This window comes from Phyllopteryx taeniolatus, chromosome 5 (assembly GCF_024500385.1).
Source record: "Phyllopteryx taeniolatus isolate TA_2022b chromosome 5, UOR_Ptae_1.2, whole genome shotgun sequence".
Classification (NCBI taxonomy): Eukaryota; Metazoa; Chordata; class Actinopteri; order Syngnathiformes; family Syngnathidae; genus Phyllopteryx; species Phyllopteryx taeniolatus.
Genome location: NC_084506.1, coordinates 31,138,869 through 31,160,707, shown reverse-complemented (window position 1 = coordinate 31,160,707; position 21,839 = coordinate 31,138,869). Strand labels below are relative to the sequence as shown.

Here is a 21,839-nt window from a genome sequence, read left to right as displayed (position 1 = left end):
TAAAAACATTTATATAATATAGTCTACATGACTAGTGTTGCATTTAAAACACATTTCAGTGTGTGTCCTCCACTAATGGAGACGTTTATCAGCAAAACAGTGATTAGAATAATCTTAATCCTCACTGGATGAGTCAGATTATTATTATTATTATTTTTTTAATATGGAAATCTAAATGGTGAAAATCTTAAAATGTTGCAAGAAGAGATTTTTCTATCCCTGCTAAACGAGGATGGTAATGTCCCAGTTTAGTTTCAGCAAGATGAAGCTCCATCTTATCTTATCTTCGTGCGTTAATGGTTTGATCGAATGTGTTTTCAAAACAATAGTAGTCATGTGGAGCATTTTATAGAAAATGGCTTAAATCCAAAAATATTTTTCCTTTGTATGCACTCTTAAGGGACACCCGGTACTAGAAGCATCCGAGTATGGCGCAGTAAAGCTTTACAAACTTCAACCACATCAATAAACATTTTATAAACCTTGTAGAGTGACGCAAGGTTTGGCAGGTATGCATAAGTGTACGTTGCATGTACTGTTTTTCTACAACTTGTTAGGAGTTTGAAGATATAATAAACACTAAGCAAATATGAGGGTGGTAATGAGAGAACAACGAAAGAGGCACATAATTACAACTGTTGATTTTGATGGGCCTTTAACAAGCTTCTACTGGGATTTCCAGTCTTGATTCAACCCCCTCCCACGAATGTCCTCTTTTGTTTGCAGCCTACCTGCGACCAGCTTGCTACGTTTGGAGGCCTCTGCTGCCAGCTCGTAAGAAATATTAATCATCTTTTCTTTCTCTTGGATTGTAATTTCCTCTTCAGTCTCCACTGGGCTTAACGCTACGGTGGGCATTGGATTCTGCATGCTAGGGAAGACACGTATGTGTTAGATGAACAACAATAACAGACTGTTAAGAAAACAGAGTATCTTCTACTTAACTTAATTGTATGCACATTGAACAGAGGAACCGAATCAAATGTCAAGACGTTCAAGCATAACTTGTCTACAATGACAAATTATGGGTTTACCTGTTTTTGGCAATGAGGGCTTTGATGCGGTCAACTTTCCTCTGCTTGTCAGCCTCCTGCTCTGGGCTCAGTGCCTCCTCTGGGTCAGACTCCACGTAGCGTTCCGGTATCAGGACTTTTTCAGGCACAGATAGCTGCAGCAAGCGAGAGAGAGAGCGAGCAGCATATTCAATTCGTCTGTCAATAATTTCCAAGCACTTTCCTGTGAAGGTTAAACGTCTGGTGTGAGAGTGATTCAGCCATACTTCTCGAACCACATTAAAGCGGTCTAAGTTTGAGGCTTCTTTGAGACGTGCTATTTCCTCGGCGGGCGTCTCCTGCTCCCTCACCACCTCCTGCTGCCTAAGTGAGGCCTCTAGCGCCAGAATATCGGTGCTCATCACATCTTCTCTACGCCTCATTTGAGACTGCTCAATATTCAGAAAAGAACAGATCACATGATAAGAGTCCAGGACTGATTCCGTGTTGGAATAGCATTCGTTTCTGTACCTGCACATCGCGTGAATGGTTGTCTTTAGTAAATGAATTGCTTCGGGACAGCGCATTCTCCTCGCTGCTGCCCCGGATGCGGATGGCCTTTTTCTTCTCCCTGAGGGCACCCTGCTGGTGGCGGCGAATCCTCTCCAGCTGCTCCTCCACACTCATCCTGGGCCGACCGCTCTCCAGCGCACACAGCTGATGCTCCATGGCGCTGTGTGGACGCTCCTGTTGGCCACGAAGGACAACCATGAGCAGGAATGTGCCTTGTTGAGAGTGTCAAAACTGTTTATAGAAATCAAGCCGTACCAGTCGTGAACAAAACGACTGAGACAGACCCCTTAATCACATGACTAAATAATGGCCCATTTTTCACTGCCTGTTAACCTTGTCCCGCTAATATTCTGGCTCTTTGGAGGTCGTATCAGAGCTTTACCATTGCATTTTATTGCAAACCAACTAGCGCTGATGTTGACCAACTAGAGCTCACAATCTTTGTTCGAGTTCATCCCAAAGGTGCTTAATGGGGTTGAGGTAGCAGTTCTAAAGTTCTTCCCCATCAAACCCATCCAACTGTGCCTTTTTGGGATTTGATTTCTGCACTGGGAACAGAAAAACTGTGTTCACAAAGTGGAAGAATTGTTAAAAATGTCCAAGAATTAAAGGTCGGAGGACAAAGATGTTATGGGGTCAGTTACAATTCAATTGAATTTGCATTGTTTATGTTATGTAATACATGTACGTCATTTCCAGCAAGTTCTTAACTATAGTTTAGCTAAAAATGAGGTTTCCATTACGCATATTGAGCACTCCTCGAACATACTCGAGGCTCAAGACACCGAGGAGTGGTTTACTCTATCCACCGCAAGGGCTACCAGAGGTGACGTTGCAATTGCCGAACACAGCTACACTACACTCTATACGCAATGGCGAGCAACGTGTTGGAATATGAGGAGGTGGAGGATTTCGATGTACAGGACCACCCAGCGAGCTACGCACGCATAGCTGACCATGTTTCTTTCCCTGTCAATTGACTTTCCCTATCCACCGGTCACGTATTCCTTTTTCACTTGGAAAGCCAAAGAAACTCTTGCCGCTGCCTGAACCATTTGTACAACTAAATGCCACACAGTAAATCATCGTGACATCGCTAAATCATACGACAACAAATATACAAGGATGGGAACAACATCATGGAACAATAGCGCACAATGCGGATTGAACAGGCCGTCTTGGCTAGCGTTACGTCACAGGGCCGCCGGATAGAGCCGAAGACCGGAAGGCGCTAAATGCAAAAAAGCAGAAGGTGCATTCCGAATCATATTTATCGATTTAACTGCTGTATATCTGCTATATAGTCACTTCAAAATGGAAGATGTGGTTTGTAAAGGCGTTCTAGAGTTATCAAGACAATTTTTAACATCTTTGTCCTCTGCCCTTTTAAGATTCAAGGAGAACTAAGCAATGTAGTCCACATGACTGAGCAGTGAACTGAGGTGTGTCCCAATACTTCTGTCCACATAATTTTTTCTCTGAGCATGTAGTTCAGGGAACAAAAAATAGCCACAATAATGGCAGTTAATGGGTCTTCAACGTCTACTCATGCAGAACAGAGTGAGTGCTTTGGAAGCAACTTGAATCAATGGCTGCTATGCACTGGCACGCTTCTACTGGCACAGGTATGTGCACTCACAGAAACGGGAGGGCCATTTAATGCCCGAGCACAAGAGGCTGACAATGTGAAGTTGTTCACTCTGTGTTTGACGCCACGCTAGAGGGAGCTGCTAAATCTGGATTCCGTCCAGCGCTCCAGGACGCTGCAGCTGCTGTCCAAGGGGCCGGTACCCCAGGGCCTGAGTTGAACTCTTTGAGGCACTCTCTTACCACTACAGGCAATATAGTTAACTAGAACAAAGCCTAGACGTTTGGCAGCAGACATTTTACAAAGTTGATCTGTTTTCATTCATATTAAAAGCCTGTCTTCATTTTTTTTCCGAAACAGATATGTAGAAACAAACTGCGCAAAAAAAGGACACACCCTGCCATGTGGGACACTAATAACACAGTTGGTATATTTGATAGTTTGCGTGGGTGGAAACTGCATAAACTGAGCTTCTCATTCATTTTACAAGAGGCTGGGTTTGGAGTGGGCTGGTCACACCCGGCCATGTGGTGAGTGGCCTACTTGCCACGCTCAAGTTTTAAACCTTCAGCTTGAGGACCACAACAGGCCGTTAAGAGGCCCTTACAAATGATCAAATGGTACAGAGGCGTAGCCAAAATTATTCAATAATATTTTTGAGTACTTTTTTATGTGGCTCTAAAATATGTGTAAGAAATTACCCAGTAACTCCTAAATATTTAGTGGTTGATTTAGTTTAATCATTTTAAGACTCACTGTTTTGGACTCTGGCTTCTTATTCTTCCTTAGAGTAACATATGAGGCTATGGAGGATGATTCAGGCACTGGGGATTTGGTTCTAGGTGGAACAATGCCTACTGGGTAGGACAGCCCTGGTAGGAGAAGAAGAGGCAAACACTGTGAGGCAAAAGTACAAACACCAAAGTTTCAATAATGCAGTCTAAACTATTCAATAAAAAGGGTTTCAACACAGTAAATGTGAGGCTATATACCGCTGGAATACAGTTGAGGAAATAGAAAACTGTAAATAACTCAGTAGTACAGTGGAACCTCGATTTAACGGAATAATAGGGAGGACCTGTCGACCGTTAAATCAGATTGTCCGTTAAATCGAAGCACTTTTTGTATGGCCTAAAAACACCAGTACGGAACAAAATTATTGTTTTTTGTTTATTTTTTTTCGTGGGCTAAAAACAACCAGTATAGTTCTTGTAAATACATTATTTAAAAAAAGCTTTAAAATGTTTGAAAAGTTTTAAAGTCTATCCAATCTTACCTCATTGGTGTATGAATGGACATTATTTTCTGTCCGTTAAATCTGTAGTCTGTTAAATCGAGGTTCCACTGCATTTGGTTTCTACCCTGTATATTAAGTCCAACGTTCAAAATCCCACTGTATCCATGGTAACACGTCTTTTAACTGTTGCTGACCCATCTTGTGATTAGAAGAAAGGCCTGCCCTTGTTTTTAATCCTCATTGTTAAGTGCTGCTTGTGTAAGAGCAATGACAACCCCTGAGAAGTGCCAGTAAAGTGGATTGAATTGTTTTAGGCCAAATATTAATTGGTCGCTGCCGCTGACCTTAGGTTTGTCATTATTCTGTACCTTTATTTGCAGGATGATCAGACGGGTGTTCAGACCTGTCCTCTCCATTGCTCTCGTCCACTTCAGTTACTGTGGTGAGCTCTGGTTCACTCTTGTACAGTCGGTAGTCCGGCCCCTGAATTATAAATGGCTGCTTCAGCACACATTGAGAATGCAAAGGCTTTATCATCACTACTAAGGTGCCAAAGCAAGAAGAAAGATTGCTTTTTTTCCTCTCCCATGGGGGGGGGGGGGGGGGGGGGGCACCTGAAATCCTTGATGATGCTTTGGGTTTAGGCTGTTATTTTACACAATCTTGTATAGAATTTACAGGAAACAATTTCATGTTGTATCGGATGGACACAATGTTGTACAGCAGCCAGCAGACACATTCGACCCAGGATGACTTGCGACCAAGGAGAGGATAACAAAAGCTGTCAATGTTATATAAAAAAAAAAAAAAAGGTTGCGACACACTAAAAAGCATTTTTCCTTAAAATTAATCCAAACAAAAAATATGAAATTATTAACTAAAAAGGGATGCGATCCAACAAAAACGTAAAAAAAAAAAAAAAAAAAGTGAATTCAAAATAAAAGTGGAAAAAAAAACAACAACAAAAAAAAAAACTCTTCACAGCAGGCAGTGACACAGCTGCAGGCAAAGTCAGCGGGTCGACAAGCTTACGCTGTGTGTGCCATTCTTCTGACTGGTCTTCCTGTCCTCTGTTCTGTGGAGGGATGCCGAGCGAACTCCGGCATGAGGGGGCATTGCTGAGGGGTTGGGCTCATATGACTGGGGTAAAGGTGGCCGTGGGGGTACCAAGTCCTCCTCCTGGGGGATTATACAATGCATGACAGGAAGCAAGGTGACATAGGATGCCGGCGCCGCCATGCACGGTCTGTGCAACCTCCATCTGGTCCAGACTCCTCTTAACTGGCAAGAACTCCACATTCTGTTGTTGTGTGAGCGATACTGTGATACACACTCAGGTGTTGATTACAAATAAGGTTTTAAGTGAAGAGATTGCCTTTATCTGTACAAATGCCATTTTAGAATTACGTTTAAAATAATTGCTGAAATATGAGTGTATAATTACAGAATAAATTAATTCATACTAAATATGTACAATTTATTACAGTAACAGTCAAAAGTTTGACTAGTACTATGATATTATGGTACTACAGTACAACTATTATTTGACTGGTTACAAAGGGTCCTAGGTTTACAACGGAGTTCCGTTCCTATGGGGGTGACGCAACCTGAATTTTAACACAAGTTGGAATTTGCCTTGGTATATCACTAACACAGTAGTAAAGTCAAAATTATATTAACTATTTGTATTGAAAACAATTCTAGGACATTGATAAAAAAAAAAAAAAAAACAGTGCAGCGATAATTGAATGCGTCTTCTCATGCTAGTGCATTGAGCACCGTTTGGAACCTCGAAATGTCGTATGTCGGGACCATCATAAACTGAGGACCCCCTGTATATTGAATTAAATGACCAGTATTCGTGACTATGACCTCATGTAAATAGGTGTTGTTGAGCACCGCGCTTGCTTTAATGAGTTCTTTTCTTCGTGGTTCACCTCTGTTTTCTGCACGCCGAAGTTGGGCCCATACAAGCCCATGGAGGCATCCGTGTTTCTCTGGTTTTTATGTTTATTGAGGACCTCCATCACATCTTGGATCTGCCACAGTTCTTTCTGGATGCGCACGTGCTGCTGGCTAGGAGGTTCAGTCTGTGAGAACAGGGAGAAATATTAGCGCAGAATTGGGCCTAGCAGACGAGTAAAATGGGAGCATGGTTATTGATTGACGAAAAAGTGCGTGTTGTAAAGTTGTAGATTTACATTCTGTCAGTGTGACGGATTGTGTAACACTGCGCTTGATAAGGAGATGTTGAGGCTCCCTCGAGCCCCTCAATTCCTAATTAGCAAAAGAATTTAGTCGTGTTGAGCCACGAATAAACAAGATGAGGGAAAAGACAAAAGACTTCAGCATCACTCCACTCATCAATCTAAGCTGTCACAGCCAAAAGGTATCAAGTACACGTCTATTGATGCTAGTGCTTGAACAGAGATATTTATTTTAGAGATTAAAGCAGTGAAGCTATAGTTTTAAAAATCCTACCTGTGGACTGCCCAGTGCTTCAAGCTGCTCCAGCAGGTTGCATTTTGCTAGAATCACAGCTCCTTCAAGGTGGTCATACTCACGCCATGACTGCTCCAATTCCTGGTTCGGAAAAGACACGCAATTTTTGTGCCCCCCTCGAAAAGGTAACACATTTGAAAAGATTTAGGATCGCACGGATGGTCTTACAGCTGTGACCCGGGACAGCTCTCTGCAGGTGCTAAGCAAGCCACTCTGCAGTAAGTCTCTCTGCTGGACAACACTCTGCATGGCAACAGAGTTGTCTGAGCCCAATTCTATCTCCTGGCTGGCTGACAGCAGTGCTGTCTCCAGAGTATGCTGTAGGAAGACACAATTCATCAGTTATATGATCTGCCTTGTTGATCAGCTATAGTTGGAAAAGTTAGACTAACAACAAAATTTGGTCCTTGACTGTTATCGCTCCATATTGTATTTTTACATATAAAAGCAGGATGCTTTAAGACAGATTTAAGTTCAGAACGTATTTTGAGAACAATGTATATAAAACACACTATTTGCTATTCAACAAGGAGACACACTGCTCATATGCACATTTCAATGCGATGACCACGCACCAGTATGAAATACTGTATATAATACACAAGGTCTTTTGGCTGTTAACCATTAATCACGGTTTCATTAGATGCTAACGAGGGTTTTGCTGACAGTAATTCTAACTTTTATGTCAACATTTCAAATTTGCATTCGTCCTTAGAAACGCAGGTCTCTTTACCTCTTCCAGCCCACACAGACCAAATGGAACATGAACATGTCGAAGGTCTTTTTTGGACTTAGCACGAATAAAAGGATCACATTGAAATAATTCCATAGCTCTATATTTGCCTCGATGTTAAGCTTTTAATATAGGACGAGAGCAGCAAAAACTTCAACCCCCCCCCCCCAAAAAAAAAGCAATATTGAGTAATTCAGTGGTGAGTCACCTTCTCTCTGTACAGCTGCTGAAGTTTGTCCTCGTGTGTCCTCACCACTTTATCCTGCTCACACAATTGGCTAAGTTTGGTCTGGGGAAAAAAATCAACACAAAGGCAGCTGAATGTAGCTGATGTGTAGCTGAACATAGCATGTCATTAGGGAGTAAAACTGAGCATACATCAATGTCCTCCTCTTCCGGCATGTCGCTGTGTTCTCTCGGGTCTTCTGGGCTAAGCTGAGAAGAAAAATAGAACATCAGTAACTCAAGTCTTATCATGCAGTATGCATTATTGTCCAGAGCTCCATTGCAGCATCATTAGTGTCGAGCCATATATTTTTTTATTGGTAGAAACTCATTTTGGTAAATCAGACGTTACTTATGGAATGGGGGAGAAAGCATTTTGTAGTTGGGCAATTCTTAGTTTCTGTTATCGACAGCCAATTTGTCTCTCTCAGCGCAACGCAGTGGTTTATTAGAAATACATGGTGATGGCATGTTGACTTACTGAACTAGAAATACAGTGTTCATCCAAGGAACACGTCTGTGATGTTTAGTGCTTATACTGTATGTACTTATACGGCACGGCGGCATCATGCATCCACTTTGGTGCAATTGTCGTGAGTTAATTTAAACATGTAAAGATGTTGATATGATCGGAAATGTGTTTAAAATTTCAATCATGCAATAACTAAAACTCCTTGAGAGTTCCAATTAATCCACAGTGCTGGCTGAGTGAGTCCAAATCGCAAATAATTAGTCAACATGTGACAACATTTCAAGTGAACTCTACAAGGCTCCACACACTAACATTTCCACTACAGTAGTAGTTCACACTTTTTACTTCGTCGGATCACGCGGCAGATAAAACAGGATGTGAGAATATTCCCCACAGAACATGCAGACTGTCACATGGAGTGGCGGGTGGCAGTGTGACGAGAGTGACAAACTGCTAGCAGCTGAACAGGTGACAATGCAGCTGTTGGCTTGGCTAGTATGCTAATGAATGCAGACTGGGTGAGAGACGGGAGGTTGGGGCGTTATTTAGCGATGGTGATCATCCCTCCAAATCTCCTCGGACATGCCCACTGACTGAGACCTACAAAAAGGCTCCTGTCCAGATCTGTGGGATTTGATTTGTCTCAGCATTTTTTCTGAATTGAAATCTATTGAGTAAATTCACTTCGAGCACAGGTCTCAAACTCAAGTCCCCGGGGGCCAGATCTGGCCCGCCGCAACATTTTATGTGGCTGCAAAAGCACATCATCTGCGTTGACTTCATGTTTCTTGCTAAAATACCAAAACAGAAAATTCTCATAACAACGGCTTCTAAATTTAACTGTACACAAATTATCCAGAAAATGAGGAAGAAGGACTTACGGAAAAGTGGAGTGCACACATTACACTTCTCTTTTCCAAGTCATGTTCTTATTGCCATGACTTCTCAACATGATAACAGTCAAAGCGATGAATGGGTTGGCAGTGGCAAAACAACATAATACAGGGAGACCAGTCTTCATATGTCATGAGGACTTGGACACTGAATACGGAGCGTAAAAAAATAGAAACATTTAAAAACGATCAACGTGAGGATGAGCCGGAGCAAAGCCTTAAGTTGGCCTTACTTGCTTGTAAAGTTGAGGCCTTGGGGCCGAGTTCTCAATCAAAGTGTGAGTCACGAAGATTAAAGGGTCATTTTCCTTCATCTAGTCCAGCATGAAGAGGAGCAGTAGAGTCAGTTTACAGCAGTGCTGCACTTCAAACACAACACTTACAAAGATGTTGATTGCTATATGTTATATATATATATATATATATATATATAAAATAGATATATAGAATAGATTCTCCATGTTCTCACACGTCCTGTTAAAAGCATGTAGCCAAACAACCAATGAACATGTGCTTTGCTACGCCATATTCATAACAGCATGTTTAAAAATTATATTTCAATATTTGATAGTCATATTTGGCTGACAAATTCACTGACCACCACATGCATATAGCTGACTAAACTCCATGAGTACAGACTTGACAGCTATGTTCATACAGCCATAATAAAGGGCAGTTAAGCTAATTGTCTGAATAATAATAACCCGTTGGGGTTTATGATGAAAAAAGCAAGGGCCATGCAACCATTCATTACCCCACCTGATTGTCCAAATACATTAGAGTCCGTTGGAGATGATGGGACAGAGCATCGTTCTAGTGTCAGCAGCAAGAAGAAGGAGAAGAAAATGGATAGCAAATGAGGGGCATTCTATATTCCTTTTTCTCTCTCACACATTCATTGTCATCATGTATATAGAGGAACAGCCAAATACAGAAGGAAGAAAGGGTCACTTCAGGAGAGGGAAGTAAAGACAGGGTATACTTGTACTCTACAGAATAAATTGACACAGCCAAAATCTGTAGTCTGACATCTTAAAGGAAAATGAGGGTGGGGTTGGGGGTTCCAGATTTAACTACGTACAATAACATGCCATTTGTCCAAACTAGTTTAAGCTTGCCAATGGCTTTACATTTTGTTCCCTGCTAACATCTGTCTGGACTCTTTAAAGAAGTAAAGCAACTTAATCAGCTCGTGCTTGCCCTACTCAAATTAACCTAATGTTTGATTACATTTTGAAGCAAAGGAAGCTGATGTCACAGTAAAAACAGGTCTTATTATACGGATATTAGGATGGATAGCTGAGGTGGGAGATTTATGGCATACACACCACACATTAACAAACATGCCTCCAGAGGAATCTTTGGGGGTGGGGGCTGACCTTTAGGTTGTCGCCATCCATGTTAAGTTGCGTAAGCTGTGCTAGTGTGAGGTCCCGGATACCGTTTAGCTCTGCCTGCTGCCGACGCAGCTTTATCAGAAGCAAAGTCAGTTCCTCTGGCTGCAGGGGAGGTGAAGTTGTGGGGCACATACAGCCATTATCAAGCAGGGACATCGTAGTGGGAGTAGGAAAACGGAGAGAACACACCAGGATAGGAGATGCATCAATGCTCCCAGGTAGTGAGTTTTCATGCAGATCACAACAATGAGATTAGCCAAGGTGTTGGCAGCATGCATACTCCCCACTTGCACCCAAGACAGAGGAGCAGTTTAGCATTGATAAGAAAGCAGTTCACACACTTCCAGCAGTGACTTTGACATTCATTCTTGAGCCGGCTTAGAAAGTTGTGAGTGACAGATTTTTTTTAAATCGCTGCTGGCGAGAAGCAACTCTGAAGAGCGACTAAAGTCGGCATAGACTTAATCCGATTGCTTGCAGAAAAGAGTACTCTGCCTGATTGTGACTCCATTTTAAGATTTTGGCACAAGGTCATCTTGGACAGAAATCACATACACAGTCAGTCAAGGGAGGGTATAGGGAGGCTTGGACAAAAAGTCAAAACCACCCCAACCCGAACAAAACATTTGAGAACATACAGTAAGAATGCATTTTGACAACTTACACACAGCTAATTGACCAATTAAGACTACTGTAAGACTTACACTTTTGCCTTGGACAGACTGGGCAGTGATCGGCTGGACTGGAATTCCTACGGGCATTGACCTCCTATCAGGTGCATAGGCATACTGAAAGAGACCGGCAATGCATTAACTCTCTCAATTATTTTCCTTCTTGTGTAAGAGTTTGACTCATAATAGGGTGAGTGTAGACATTTGCCAATACGTCAACATTTAGAACATTTGAACACTTGCTGATCGAAGAGTAAATGACTACAATCTTTATAGTAAAAAGCAGGTACATTTACATCGAGATCCAGATTTTTTTCCCTGGATACAAGGACACAAAATGCAATAACATCCCACATTAACGTAACTGCATACAGCGGCTGAAATAGGTATTTAACACGTCACCATTTTTCTCACTAAATGTATTTCCAAAGGTGCTAGGATGATGAAAATTAAACAAAGGGTGGACATTTCATCAGGATATAAACAAACATTCGCACAAAGCATTAAATAAATACCAGTTGGGGTGTTCAATACTTTTTCCCTGTGTCATTTCACATTATTATACATAACTTAATTTCTGAGCTTATTTGTTCTACTTTCTTTGTACGTATGGGTTACAGCTGTTGAAATGTGCAGGTCAATAGCCCCTTTGGAAGTATATTTAGTGAGAAAAATGGTGACGTATTAAATACTTATGTGCTTGTGTGTATGTTTATATATATATATATATATATATATATATATATTATATATATATTTTTTATTTTTTTTGCTACATAGGTGAGCACCTCATTACGTATTTAACTAACCTTAGGGATTTGGTGCCTCTGCCGCCTGTTGATACTCATGTCCCTTTGGTAGATGGGAGATGCGATCTCAGAGCGGGCGCTGCTCATGTTGTATGGTCGCGGCTGAGAGTAGCCACCATACATTGACAGGGAACCATGGGAGGGCGAGGGTGGGATGGAGCAGGTTGACGCAGCGTGCTCTGAAAGGTTGATCATGGTTTTGGGGCTGGCCATAGGGGCATAGAGCCCTGGCGGTCTGGTGTACGCCTGTCGTTGTTGCCACTCATACAGCTGCCACATGGTGTCAGAGCGCATGGAGTGGCGCTTGTCAGCTATCGAGGGACCCAAGGCTTGGTCGTACAATGACGGTGACATGCTGCAGATGCTGTCCCTCTGTGCCATGCTATTTCTGGGCATACTGCGGTAACCGTCACCATAATGAGCCACATGGGCCATTCGATGGTTTGGCATGTTTCTTGGGAGTGTCTGGTATGATGTGATGCTGTGGAAGAAAAATAAGCGGTCAAATGATGAACTAACATGTTGTTGCTTTGATTCAAACATAAAACTATTCTTTTTTTTAGTAGTAGTTATAAACGTATTGACTAATCACCAAAATAAAGAGGGTTTTTTTTCTTTTTAGATATAGAAATAATCAGGATCCAAAAGTGAAAATATGAAACGCATCACTTTTTATGTAGTCAATTGAAGCTTGAGATTGAAAACATACTGTCTTACAGTAACTCTGCATAGTCAAGGGGAGGCCCCCCACTAAAAAACCAAAACACCCAGGGTCTCTTGGAACAGAAAACAAGCTCCACACATCATCGCCAAATGGCCTCCCACAATATTATGAGTCAATGCAATGTAATGGATGAGGTTTGACTATCATTTGGCCAGGTAGTGGACTAGAATGCACATATGCAAGCCTTATACCATAATTGTCATTGTCATTTTTAACTTACTGTCACAATATAACACAAAATAATGTGCTTGATAAAATAAAAATGTTCTTCCTCTATTTGTTTGTGTAGATTCTTAGTCATACAGGTCACGGTTATCCACAAAGGGTGAATCAAGGCAAGTGGACTTTTTTTTTTTTTTTTTTTTTTTTTTTAAACTGAATATGTTGTATTTTTTGTTCCTCAATTTTCTTCAATTATGCTATCAGGCTAATGATTATGCAGAGGGTCTTCAAGCACACCGAAATCCTTCCTGATTTGGAGAAGCCAAACGGGGACCCAAAGCATTTTTTGTCCTTGACCCCTCTGATTGTGGCATTTTGTTGCAGCTTTTTGAGATCTGTTGGCTGACTTAATTTTGTCAAACAGGTTCTATTTGAGTGATTTCTTGGTTGACCAGGTCTTGAGGTAATCAGGCTTGGCTGTGGTTAGTGAAAATGAACAAATAATGTCATTAGCCACATTCACTTGATGACAATGGGGTGGGGCATTCGTTTTTCACACAGGGCCAGGTAGCTTTGAATCGTTTTTTTCCCTCTTTATCCATAAAATCACCATTTAAAAACTGCATTTTATGTTCAGTTGGGTTATCTTTGTTTGATATTTACAATTGTTTGATGAGCTTGATGATGATGATCCAAATGGGGAAACTATGCCAGAAAACAAGAATTTCAGAAGGGGCTCAATAGTTTTTCACGGCACTGTAAATGTTCCAGAGGACGTGTTTTTTTTAAAGTCAAATATGGTAACTTGAAGCACTTAAGATATAGAAAGTGGGAAGATGTATCGTGAAGAACATTTTAACATTTTCTGTGCCTAGTTGCTGCTCTTTAACAGCCCAGTGGCAGAGACCTCCTTCCTCAGTCAGTCATTTAGTTAAAATTTATATTAAACTAGATACACTACACATTATAGCAAACAAACCTTCTGGTGTCATCATCCGGGGTGCGTCCTCTTTGTGCGCGAACCCAATGCTCCAGTTGCTGCATCGAGTTGGTCCTACTCAAAGTCCGTTCTGGCTCGTAGTTTGGACTTCGCTGAGGAAGAACTCCAGTGCGGTCAGCTGGACCCGGTTCGCCAGCTCCATTGACCTGGGGACTGTGGTGTGAGCCATCTATCTCTGCCGGGGTCCGTGGTACTGCAAGCTTGACCGTGACAGCTGTTGCTTGGGCTGGCGGCATTTTGATACTGTTGATCTTGGTGAGAGGGCGATTAGGGTCCGCACCATCTCTCCGGAAGCCATAGCGCTCGGCGTCTCGCTGCTTCCTGTCCTCTACCGACGCATGCTCACGGTCCACCTCGCGGTCGCGCTCGTTCTCAACTTCAGGCTGTGTCAATGGTGGCTCGTGATTGGCTATGTTATTAAGCTCCTGAGGTCCACACTGTTCCACTTTTAGCTTGTCCAACCTGGTAATAGCAGTCATAGGAACAAATACAAATGAGCTCATCTGCACTACTATATGATAATGATATTGATCAAAGATTGAACTCTTTTTAAATACATCTGTATTATAGATTACACCAGTGTTTCCCAACCTCTATTGAGCCCAGGTACCCATTTTACATTCCAAAAATCTCACACCACACCACCCAACAAAAATGTCACAAAAAGTATGAATAATGAAATAATGATGAGCTTGTCTCAATTTAGTCACGAAACGACTTACTCAGTATGAAACACGGGCCTGTTAAATTGAACACAAAGCGGATTACCTAGCAGGAAGCCATGATTTATTCTGTTGTATGAATGGCAACAAGTGGATACACAGGTTTATTGTACCTTCTGCCATCTAATGGAAGAGGATGTCACTGTTCTGCCTGTCACAGATGTAAAAACAAAGATACTGCATATTATATTAACCGTAATAATTTTTTTGGGACAGTTTAAGTAAAGTTGGGAAATTTCCCACTGCACCCATGATGATCTCTCAAGCCACACTAGTGTGCCACGGCAGCCTGGTTGGGAATCACTTGATCGTACTATTATACTGCAGCTATAATGCACAGCTACCTTGGCAAACTCAGCTTTTGCTTTGAAACAATGAGAAAGCGCACAATCTTTCTTCCAGCTGCCAGACGAGGCCGGCCGGGTGTGTAAAATGAAACACGATAAATTCAGTAAAAAAAAAAAGAAAAAGAAAAACCCAAAAGAAAAAAACGAAACAAAATAGCCTCTGCCAGAGCATGTCTGAAAGGTGCTGTTCAGACACGAGAAATCCATTTGCAGCTCTCTACAAATCTGTGCTTTTTTGGGAGGTCTCCGGAGGTAATTGACACTGCCCCTCCTTCGCTTTCGTTGGACGCAAGGTTATCGCTTCAAAGATGAGAAAATTCCTCTTATCAAGTGGGTTTAATGGATCAGCAAGAGGAGACAATTTGGAGGGGCATTCCTTCAGATCTGCACTAGAACCTTTTTAAATAGCCACCACAGTCACATAATGTATTGTACAGCCTTTAGCTATCTGAAACCACATGGAGCGCATAAAAAAAAAAAAAAAAAAAAAAAAACTAAAATGTAATCCTGCACTTACAACACAGAGTAGTGTCACTTTACTCAACCGCCTTTTAGCAGCATCAACACTTTTTACAGCGCCATTCATTGGATTTTAGACTGCAGCACTGCATTGCTACAAAACGCTATCATTATGGTTCTGCTCAGCCGGGCTTAAAGGGCATTACAGAGGCATGCTGCTAAATAACATTTAACACAAAATGGGAAAGACTATCATCTCTATTGATGAGTTAGCAAAACTGTGTCTAGCATTATATGTACAAACAAACAAAACTGAAATTGCCCATATACCCGAGTTACCTTTAGGAAGGTCAAGGTTTTTTTTTAACAAACATAGGAAATGGAAAAGCCAAATGTCTGTGCTGAACTGTGGCCAATAAACTTAAACGGCTCACACAAAGATTTCAGCACACTTGCATTGCAATAAAAAGGAACGAAAATAAGCAAAAAAAACTATAGTAGTACAGTATTTGTATTGCATGTTTAGCATAATGAATGTTAAGTACACTTATGTATCTTTTACAAACCTTTTAACAGGCTCGGAATGCACAAGTGCGGCATCGGTCATCACTTTCATCCAGGACTCCATCTCTTTGGCTGTGTCAGTGCAAAAGTAGTATGTCCGCATGTTGGGGTGTGTCGCCTGTCATGACAATGCACAGGTATCTGAAAGGGAGAAAAGTGTCATGTCAACTCTGGGAATTTGAAATTTCTCAAGGTTAGTTGCAGTAGATCTGCCACAGTAAAATGATACTTACCAGGTCGTGAATCTTATGGCAGACACATTGCTGACCCCTCCCAGCCAGCAAAGCAACACGTTCAAGAGTGACAGAGGAAAAACAATGGTTATTGGACAACCTCAAGATCCTGTTTACCACTTTCTGACAAAATACTCCAAGACCCCCTAACACGATGCAGAAAATTTAGAGCAAAGAAATGGCAGCAGGTCATGTCCTGCTCTTGCATTTCCCTTGTTACTTCAACCGCCTCTCTTAGAGCATGTGACAAGGTTGGAAAAGAAGTGGGCTGTGTGGTTGGAGCCCTTCTCCAGACTCCTTGGTGTCTGTGTTTGGTTGTGCTTGGCAGGAGTTGTTGACTTTCAGGGTTTAGAAAGTACCCAAAAAAAAATCATAATTCTACACAGTACTGTGAACCCATAAAATGTGACCACTGCCCTGTAACGTGGGGCTTTCTTGCATATCTTAATGTTTCCGCTTTCAATGGACATTGCATTACTCCACTTCAAACTTTAATTAAAAAGGAAGGACTTTTTGCTACTTCCTGTATACCCGGAATCACACTAAAGTAGATTTTAAAGGGTCTTTGTTCATTCTGTTTTTTGCCTTCACATTTTAAAATAGTGTTTGTTCTCCTCGTGCACTCATTAACTGTTGGATGGTAGAAGCACTGACCTTGAAGGCATACTTTCTTGTGACGTGATCATCAACAGACAGCATGGATACATGGAAGCTTGGTAGGAGTATACTGCCAAGTATGCCCTCCTCTTTTTCATCTGGAAGGCAAAAATCACACAGTTCAACATTTAGACAGAAGGGCTGTTTTTAATCAACATTTGAGTACCAAAACTTGGAAAAAGCAGATTAAAATGTGTTTGTCAAACGTGTATATTGCAGTTACAAAGTGCAGTTTGTGGAAATGAGCAGTGATTCAAAGTTGTGTGCGGCTCTAATCCTCATTAAGTTAGCAGACGTGGCTCCATATTGACAATAGAGCGCTCTCAACGGGGGATTAGATTGAGCTCTGCGTTTTAAGCAAGAATCTAACCTCCCATCCTGACACTTACAATACCTCTGTACACAGCAGAAAGTGTGCAGAAAAACGAAACATCAGCACATCTGATGTGCCATTTACTTGCCCTGATTCATAAATCACCTCAACTGTTCTGGGGAGATTATCTGCCAAATACTTTTTATGGAAGTAAATCACTTGAAAATGGGGAAAACATAATAACAGCCATCCTAAATTGTGAATGATGATTTGGTAAAACAGTGCTAACTGATCTCTGCTTGGTTTCTGGTAGTGTAGAACAGTGATCCCCAACCTTTATAGAGCCAAGGCAGATATGTTCCATTCGAAAAATGCCACGGCACACCAACAAACACAAATGTCAGCAATAGCGGGTACACAAGTCAATTATACACTTTCTGCCATCTAATAGAGGAGCATTTATTCGTTCGGTCTGTCTTTATATGCCGCTTGCATAGATCGATGAACATAGATAAATTATTTGTTGTAAATCAATAATATTCTGATCACTTAAGTAAAATTTTATCATTTCCCACGGCACACTGGTTGGGAATCACTGGCGTAGAAACATTCAGAGCATATTTGACATTAAACCTTCTTTAAAACACATATGGACAGACATTTACAGGGCATAAGCTGTTACTTTGCAAGATCCAGAGTGCAGTTTAATTGTCCGATGAATATGATCGAGAGCAGTTGTTTTTTGCTTTGATGACAGGAAAGATCATGACGACACAACCCGCTCTCTACATGCCCATCTGAGTAAATCCTTTGGCGCTGGTGCTTCGGCCTATGGCTTTTGTCAGTCAGTGGGTGGAAAGAAGGCAACAGCACTGTCAGACAGCAGAAACAACACAGACTTGATGTCATCCTGATTAGCAAAATGACCGGGTCTGCATTCATTCAGCAAGCAGAATCAGCATCACTAGAATAGGAGTTTCTGTGTATATACAGACCCTTTCCAAAACAATGTGAATATCATGGAAAAGTTGATTCATTTCCAGAATTCCATTCAAAAAGTGAAACTTCCATAGAATTCAGGGCCCACTATTTCAACAATTTCAAGTATTTATTTGTTTATTTTCACATAATTTGGGCTTCCAGCTCATAGAACCCACAAAATCAGGAATTCCAAAAATTTGAATACTGTGAAGAAATGACCATTTACGTCTCAATTTTTGTTGAAAAAAAAGAACATCAGGTCACATTAAAATCAATCAAAATATGGTACTGTGGTATGTTACTCTTCAATACTTGATTGGGAATCCCTTTGCTTTAATCACTGCCTCGATGCGCCGTGGCATTGATGTAATCAGCCTGTGGCATTGCCTGGGATTTATGGAAGCCCAGATTTCCTTGATGCTTGCTGTCAGTTCTTCTTTCTTTTTGGGTCTGGTGCCCCTCCCTTTCCTCCTTATAATACCCCATAGATTCTCAACGGGTTTAGATCCGGCGAGTTGGCTGGCCAGTCAAGCACTGTGATGGCATGGGCATCAAACCAGGTTTTGGTGCTTCTGGCGGTATGGGCAGGGGCCAGGTCCTGCTGGAAGATGAAATCTCCATCTCAATACAGATCCTCAGCAGAAGGAATCATAAAGTCCTCTAAAACATACTGGTAGACTGTTGCGGTGACCTCGGATTTAAAAAAGCAGAGTTTACCAACACCTGCACTGGACATTGCACCCCAAATTACTGTGGATACTTCACATGGACCTCAAGCAGCTTGGGTTGTGTTCTTCACCAGTCTTCCTCCAAACCCTTGGACCTTGAGTCCCGAATGAAAGGCACATTTTACTTTCATCGGAAAACAGTCCTGTCCTTCTTCTCCTTGGCCCAGTTGAGACGCTTCCTACGTTAGCTCAGGCTCAGAAGCGGCTTGACCCGACAGTTGTAGCCCATCTCCCGGATGCGTCTGAATGCGATGGTTTTTAAAGCTGTGACTCCAGCCTCATTCCACTCTTTCTGGATCTCTGCTAGATTCTTGAATCTTCAGTTTGATAATCTGCTGAAGCCCACGGTCATCTCTTTTGCTGGTGCAACTTCTCCTGCCACATTTGATCCTTCCACAAGAGTTTCCATTGATATGCTTGGACACAGCACTCTGTGACCAGCCAGCCTCCTTAGCTATGAACTTTTGTGGCTTACCCATCCTATGGAGGGTATCAATAATGGTCTGCAGTCTTCCCCATATTGAACCCAACTGAGACAACTGAACCAAACTGAAGCAATTTAATGACACCTGGGGAAACCTGTGCAGGTGCTTTGAGTTTAGTAGATGATTAGTGTGTGACGCTCAGTTCAAAACATTTATGGCGTGCAAAATCTGGGCTGATATTCAAATCTTTTTGAATTCCTGACTTTGTGGGTTTTATGAGCTGGAAGCCCAAATTATGTAAAAATAAACAAATAAATACTTGAAGTTGTTTGAATTGTGGGCCCTGAGTCTATAATCTATGAAAGTTTAACTTTTTGAATGTAATTATGGAAATAAATAAACTTTTGCATGATATTACATTTTTTTGGAAAGGGTCTGTATTGCTTAACAGGAATCCTACAACATACAGTACAAGCTGGGAAACTGCCATTTATTATATTTTCTAATCGGGAAGCTCAGAGTGAATCACTGACTCCAATCGTGTCAAAATTTGAGACCTCCTAATATTGGCTAACGGTCACTCGATATCAGCATCGACAACTTTTAGATTGGCATCTTTGGTGCAAACATAGCCAAGATGTAAACAGATGCATTTATCTGGATCTATTAGTAGTGATCCTGCTAAAAATGACAAAAAAAAAGTGTGATCAAAATTTTGATCACAGGTTTTGAAACACAGTATTTTCAAATTACAAGGGCATCTGTAGATGTCATCAAGTCTAACTGACGATTTATGAGAATGGAACCACAACGTGAGAGCAGCCTGCCTGATTTGTGGAAACTTGTGTCATAACTCTAAATCAGAGTGAAACCCATTTTCCATCTTAGCTTCTTTTGTCAAAACCATATTTGGAAGTTTATAATCCAAGCCATGTTCCTCATATAACCATTTCAACTCTCTCTATAAGTGTTGTACAACCACAGGGATTGAGTCCAGCTAGACGGACGTCGCCAAGGGGACGTCAAAAGGCTCGACAGGATTGTTGAGAGCACTTTTGTTGCAAGCAGTACCGATGAAAGATACTTTTAGTTGTAATGACTCACCTCTGTAATAGAAGAGACACAAGTCCGACAGCACAAACCACCTCTTTTTCCACAGCTTCATCCCTGTGCTGTCCTGCAAAGACACCAGAGGAATATGGCACATAGTTCGCTACCAACAAGAAGAAATTAATAATTCAACTGAAGAGGATATTTAAGAATGAATCATTTCTAATCATTAATTTAATTTAATAAAATGGGTTATGGATGGGCATTCGACTACATTTTCTCGATATTGATAATGTGGAGAAAATTAATGACAGGTCATTGTTTTTAAAAAAAAAAATAATAATAATAATTCTGTAGGAAGAATTGCTCACTGAATGGTCTCAAGCCTTGTTTCAATGCCGGTATAACGTTGAGCAGAGAAATACTGCCTGGAGGGTTGCCGAAGCAGTGGTCTATGTGCATCTGACTCAAAGATAACTCTTTGTATAGGGCTTTGAGTATTAAAAAGGTACATTTATCATCTTCAAAATAAATAAACTTTTAGTCAGTCTCAAGATATTTGACAACGTATCAAGCTTTTCTTAAAATGTTCGAGCATAACCTTGAGACAATGGTCAGACATCACTTTAATTAGACTGAATTCAAAAACAAGTACTCTACTGTCTCCTCACTGGGGCATTTATATGCCCCCAATGGGTCAGCTGAAGGGTTTCACAGTTTCCTTAAGCAAGGACTTCAATAGCTTCACGTTTCAAAGAGGCAGAGAAAATAAGTGAAAATCCAGCTTTTATTCGAGGCAGCAGAATTGTGAGTCCGTGGGTGATCTCCATCACCCTGATTGAGCTCTTAAAGAAACAGCAGCTGGCAGCTGAACCAAAGGAAGCCATCGTGCACTGAAAAGACGGTGCCGGGAGACTGAAATCAAAACTAAATGAGTCTGCCACTTAGGACGCCTGAGAGTCGTGTCTGGCAGACGACCGCCTTAAGCATCCCCTTTTCACCATTATATGCTCCAAACAGGAGCCTCAATGAAGGATTGCTATTCAACAGTGCTTGTGCTGCCTAAGTAGCAAAACCAGACCAAAAAAACCTTAAAACCCAACACCCTGCACTGGTCGCCAGCCATATATAAGCAAACAACCGTTCACACCTCTGGGCGATTAATAGTCTTCAATTAACCTATCATGCATGTTTTTGGGATGTGGGAGGAAACAGGAATCGCCGGAGAAAACCCACGCAGGCACGGGGAGAACATGCAAACTCAACACAGGCGAGGCCGGATTGGAGCCCGTGTACTCAGAATTGTGAGGCCGATTTGCTAACCAGTCGCTCATCGTGCCGCCCTGTCCCAAACATACTGGATATTTTGGAATTGTGGCCAA

The 21,839-nt window shown here is 41.5% G+C and overlaps 1 protein-coding gene across 13 annotated transcripts in view; it reads right to left on the bottom strand.

Moving 5' to 3' along the window:
• Window positions 1–21,839, bottom strand: part of LOC133478613 (pleckstrin homology domain-containing family A member 5-like) — a 91,833-nt gene that overhangs the window by 3,528 nt on the left and 66,466 nt on the right. For 3 of the 13 annotated variants that reach the window (XM_061774859.1, XM_061774860.1, XM_061774864.1), the window contains 21 exons: window positions 20,512–20,584; window positions 16,958–17,058; window positions 16,073–16,188; window positions 13,958–14,440; window positions 12,093–12,573; window positions 11,317–11,400; window positions 10,595–10,714; window positions 9,975–10,028; window positions 9,449–9,529; window positions 8,004–8,060; window positions 7,834–7,914; window positions 7,061–7,210; window positions 6,872–6,973; window positions 6,328–6,480; window positions 5,423–5,569; window positions 4,759–4,873; window positions 3,910–4,025; window positions 1,524–1,739; window positions 1,280–1,441; window positions 1,035–1,168; window positions 732–871 (listed from right to left, as the gene is read on the bottom strand). In XM_061774859.1, the coding sequence (XP_061630843.1) occupies window positions 732–871; window positions 1,035–1,168; window positions 1,280–1,441; window positions 1,524–1,739; window positions 3,910–4,025; window positions 4,759–4,873; window positions 5,423–5,569; window positions 6,328–6,480; window positions 6,872–6,973; window positions 7,061–7,210; window positions 7,834–7,914; window positions 8,004–8,060; window positions 9,449–9,529; window positions 9,975–10,028; window positions 10,595–10,714; window positions 11,317–11,400; window positions 12,093–12,573; window positions 13,958–14,440; window positions 16,073–16,188; window positions 16,958–17,058; window positions 20,512–20,584 (3,166 nt within the window). Of the gene's footprint in view, window positions 1–731; window positions 872–1,034; window positions 1,169–1,279; window positions 1,442–1,523; window positions 1,740–3,909; window positions 4,026–4,758; window positions 4,874–5,422; window positions 5,570–6,327; window positions 6,481–6,871; window positions 6,974–7,060; window positions 7,211–7,833; window positions 7,915–8,003; window positions 8,061–9,448; window positions 9,530–9,974; window positions 10,029–10,594; window positions 10,715–11,316; window positions 11,401–12,092; window positions 12,574–13,957; window positions 14,441–16,072; window positions 16,212–16,303; window positions 16,463–16,957; window positions 17,059–17,955; window positions 18,146–20,511; window positions 20,585–21,839 lie in introns of those variants that run through there. The other 10 variants (XR_009788718.1, XR_009788721.1, XM_061774872.1 and 7 more) reach the window with 9 other exon arrangements.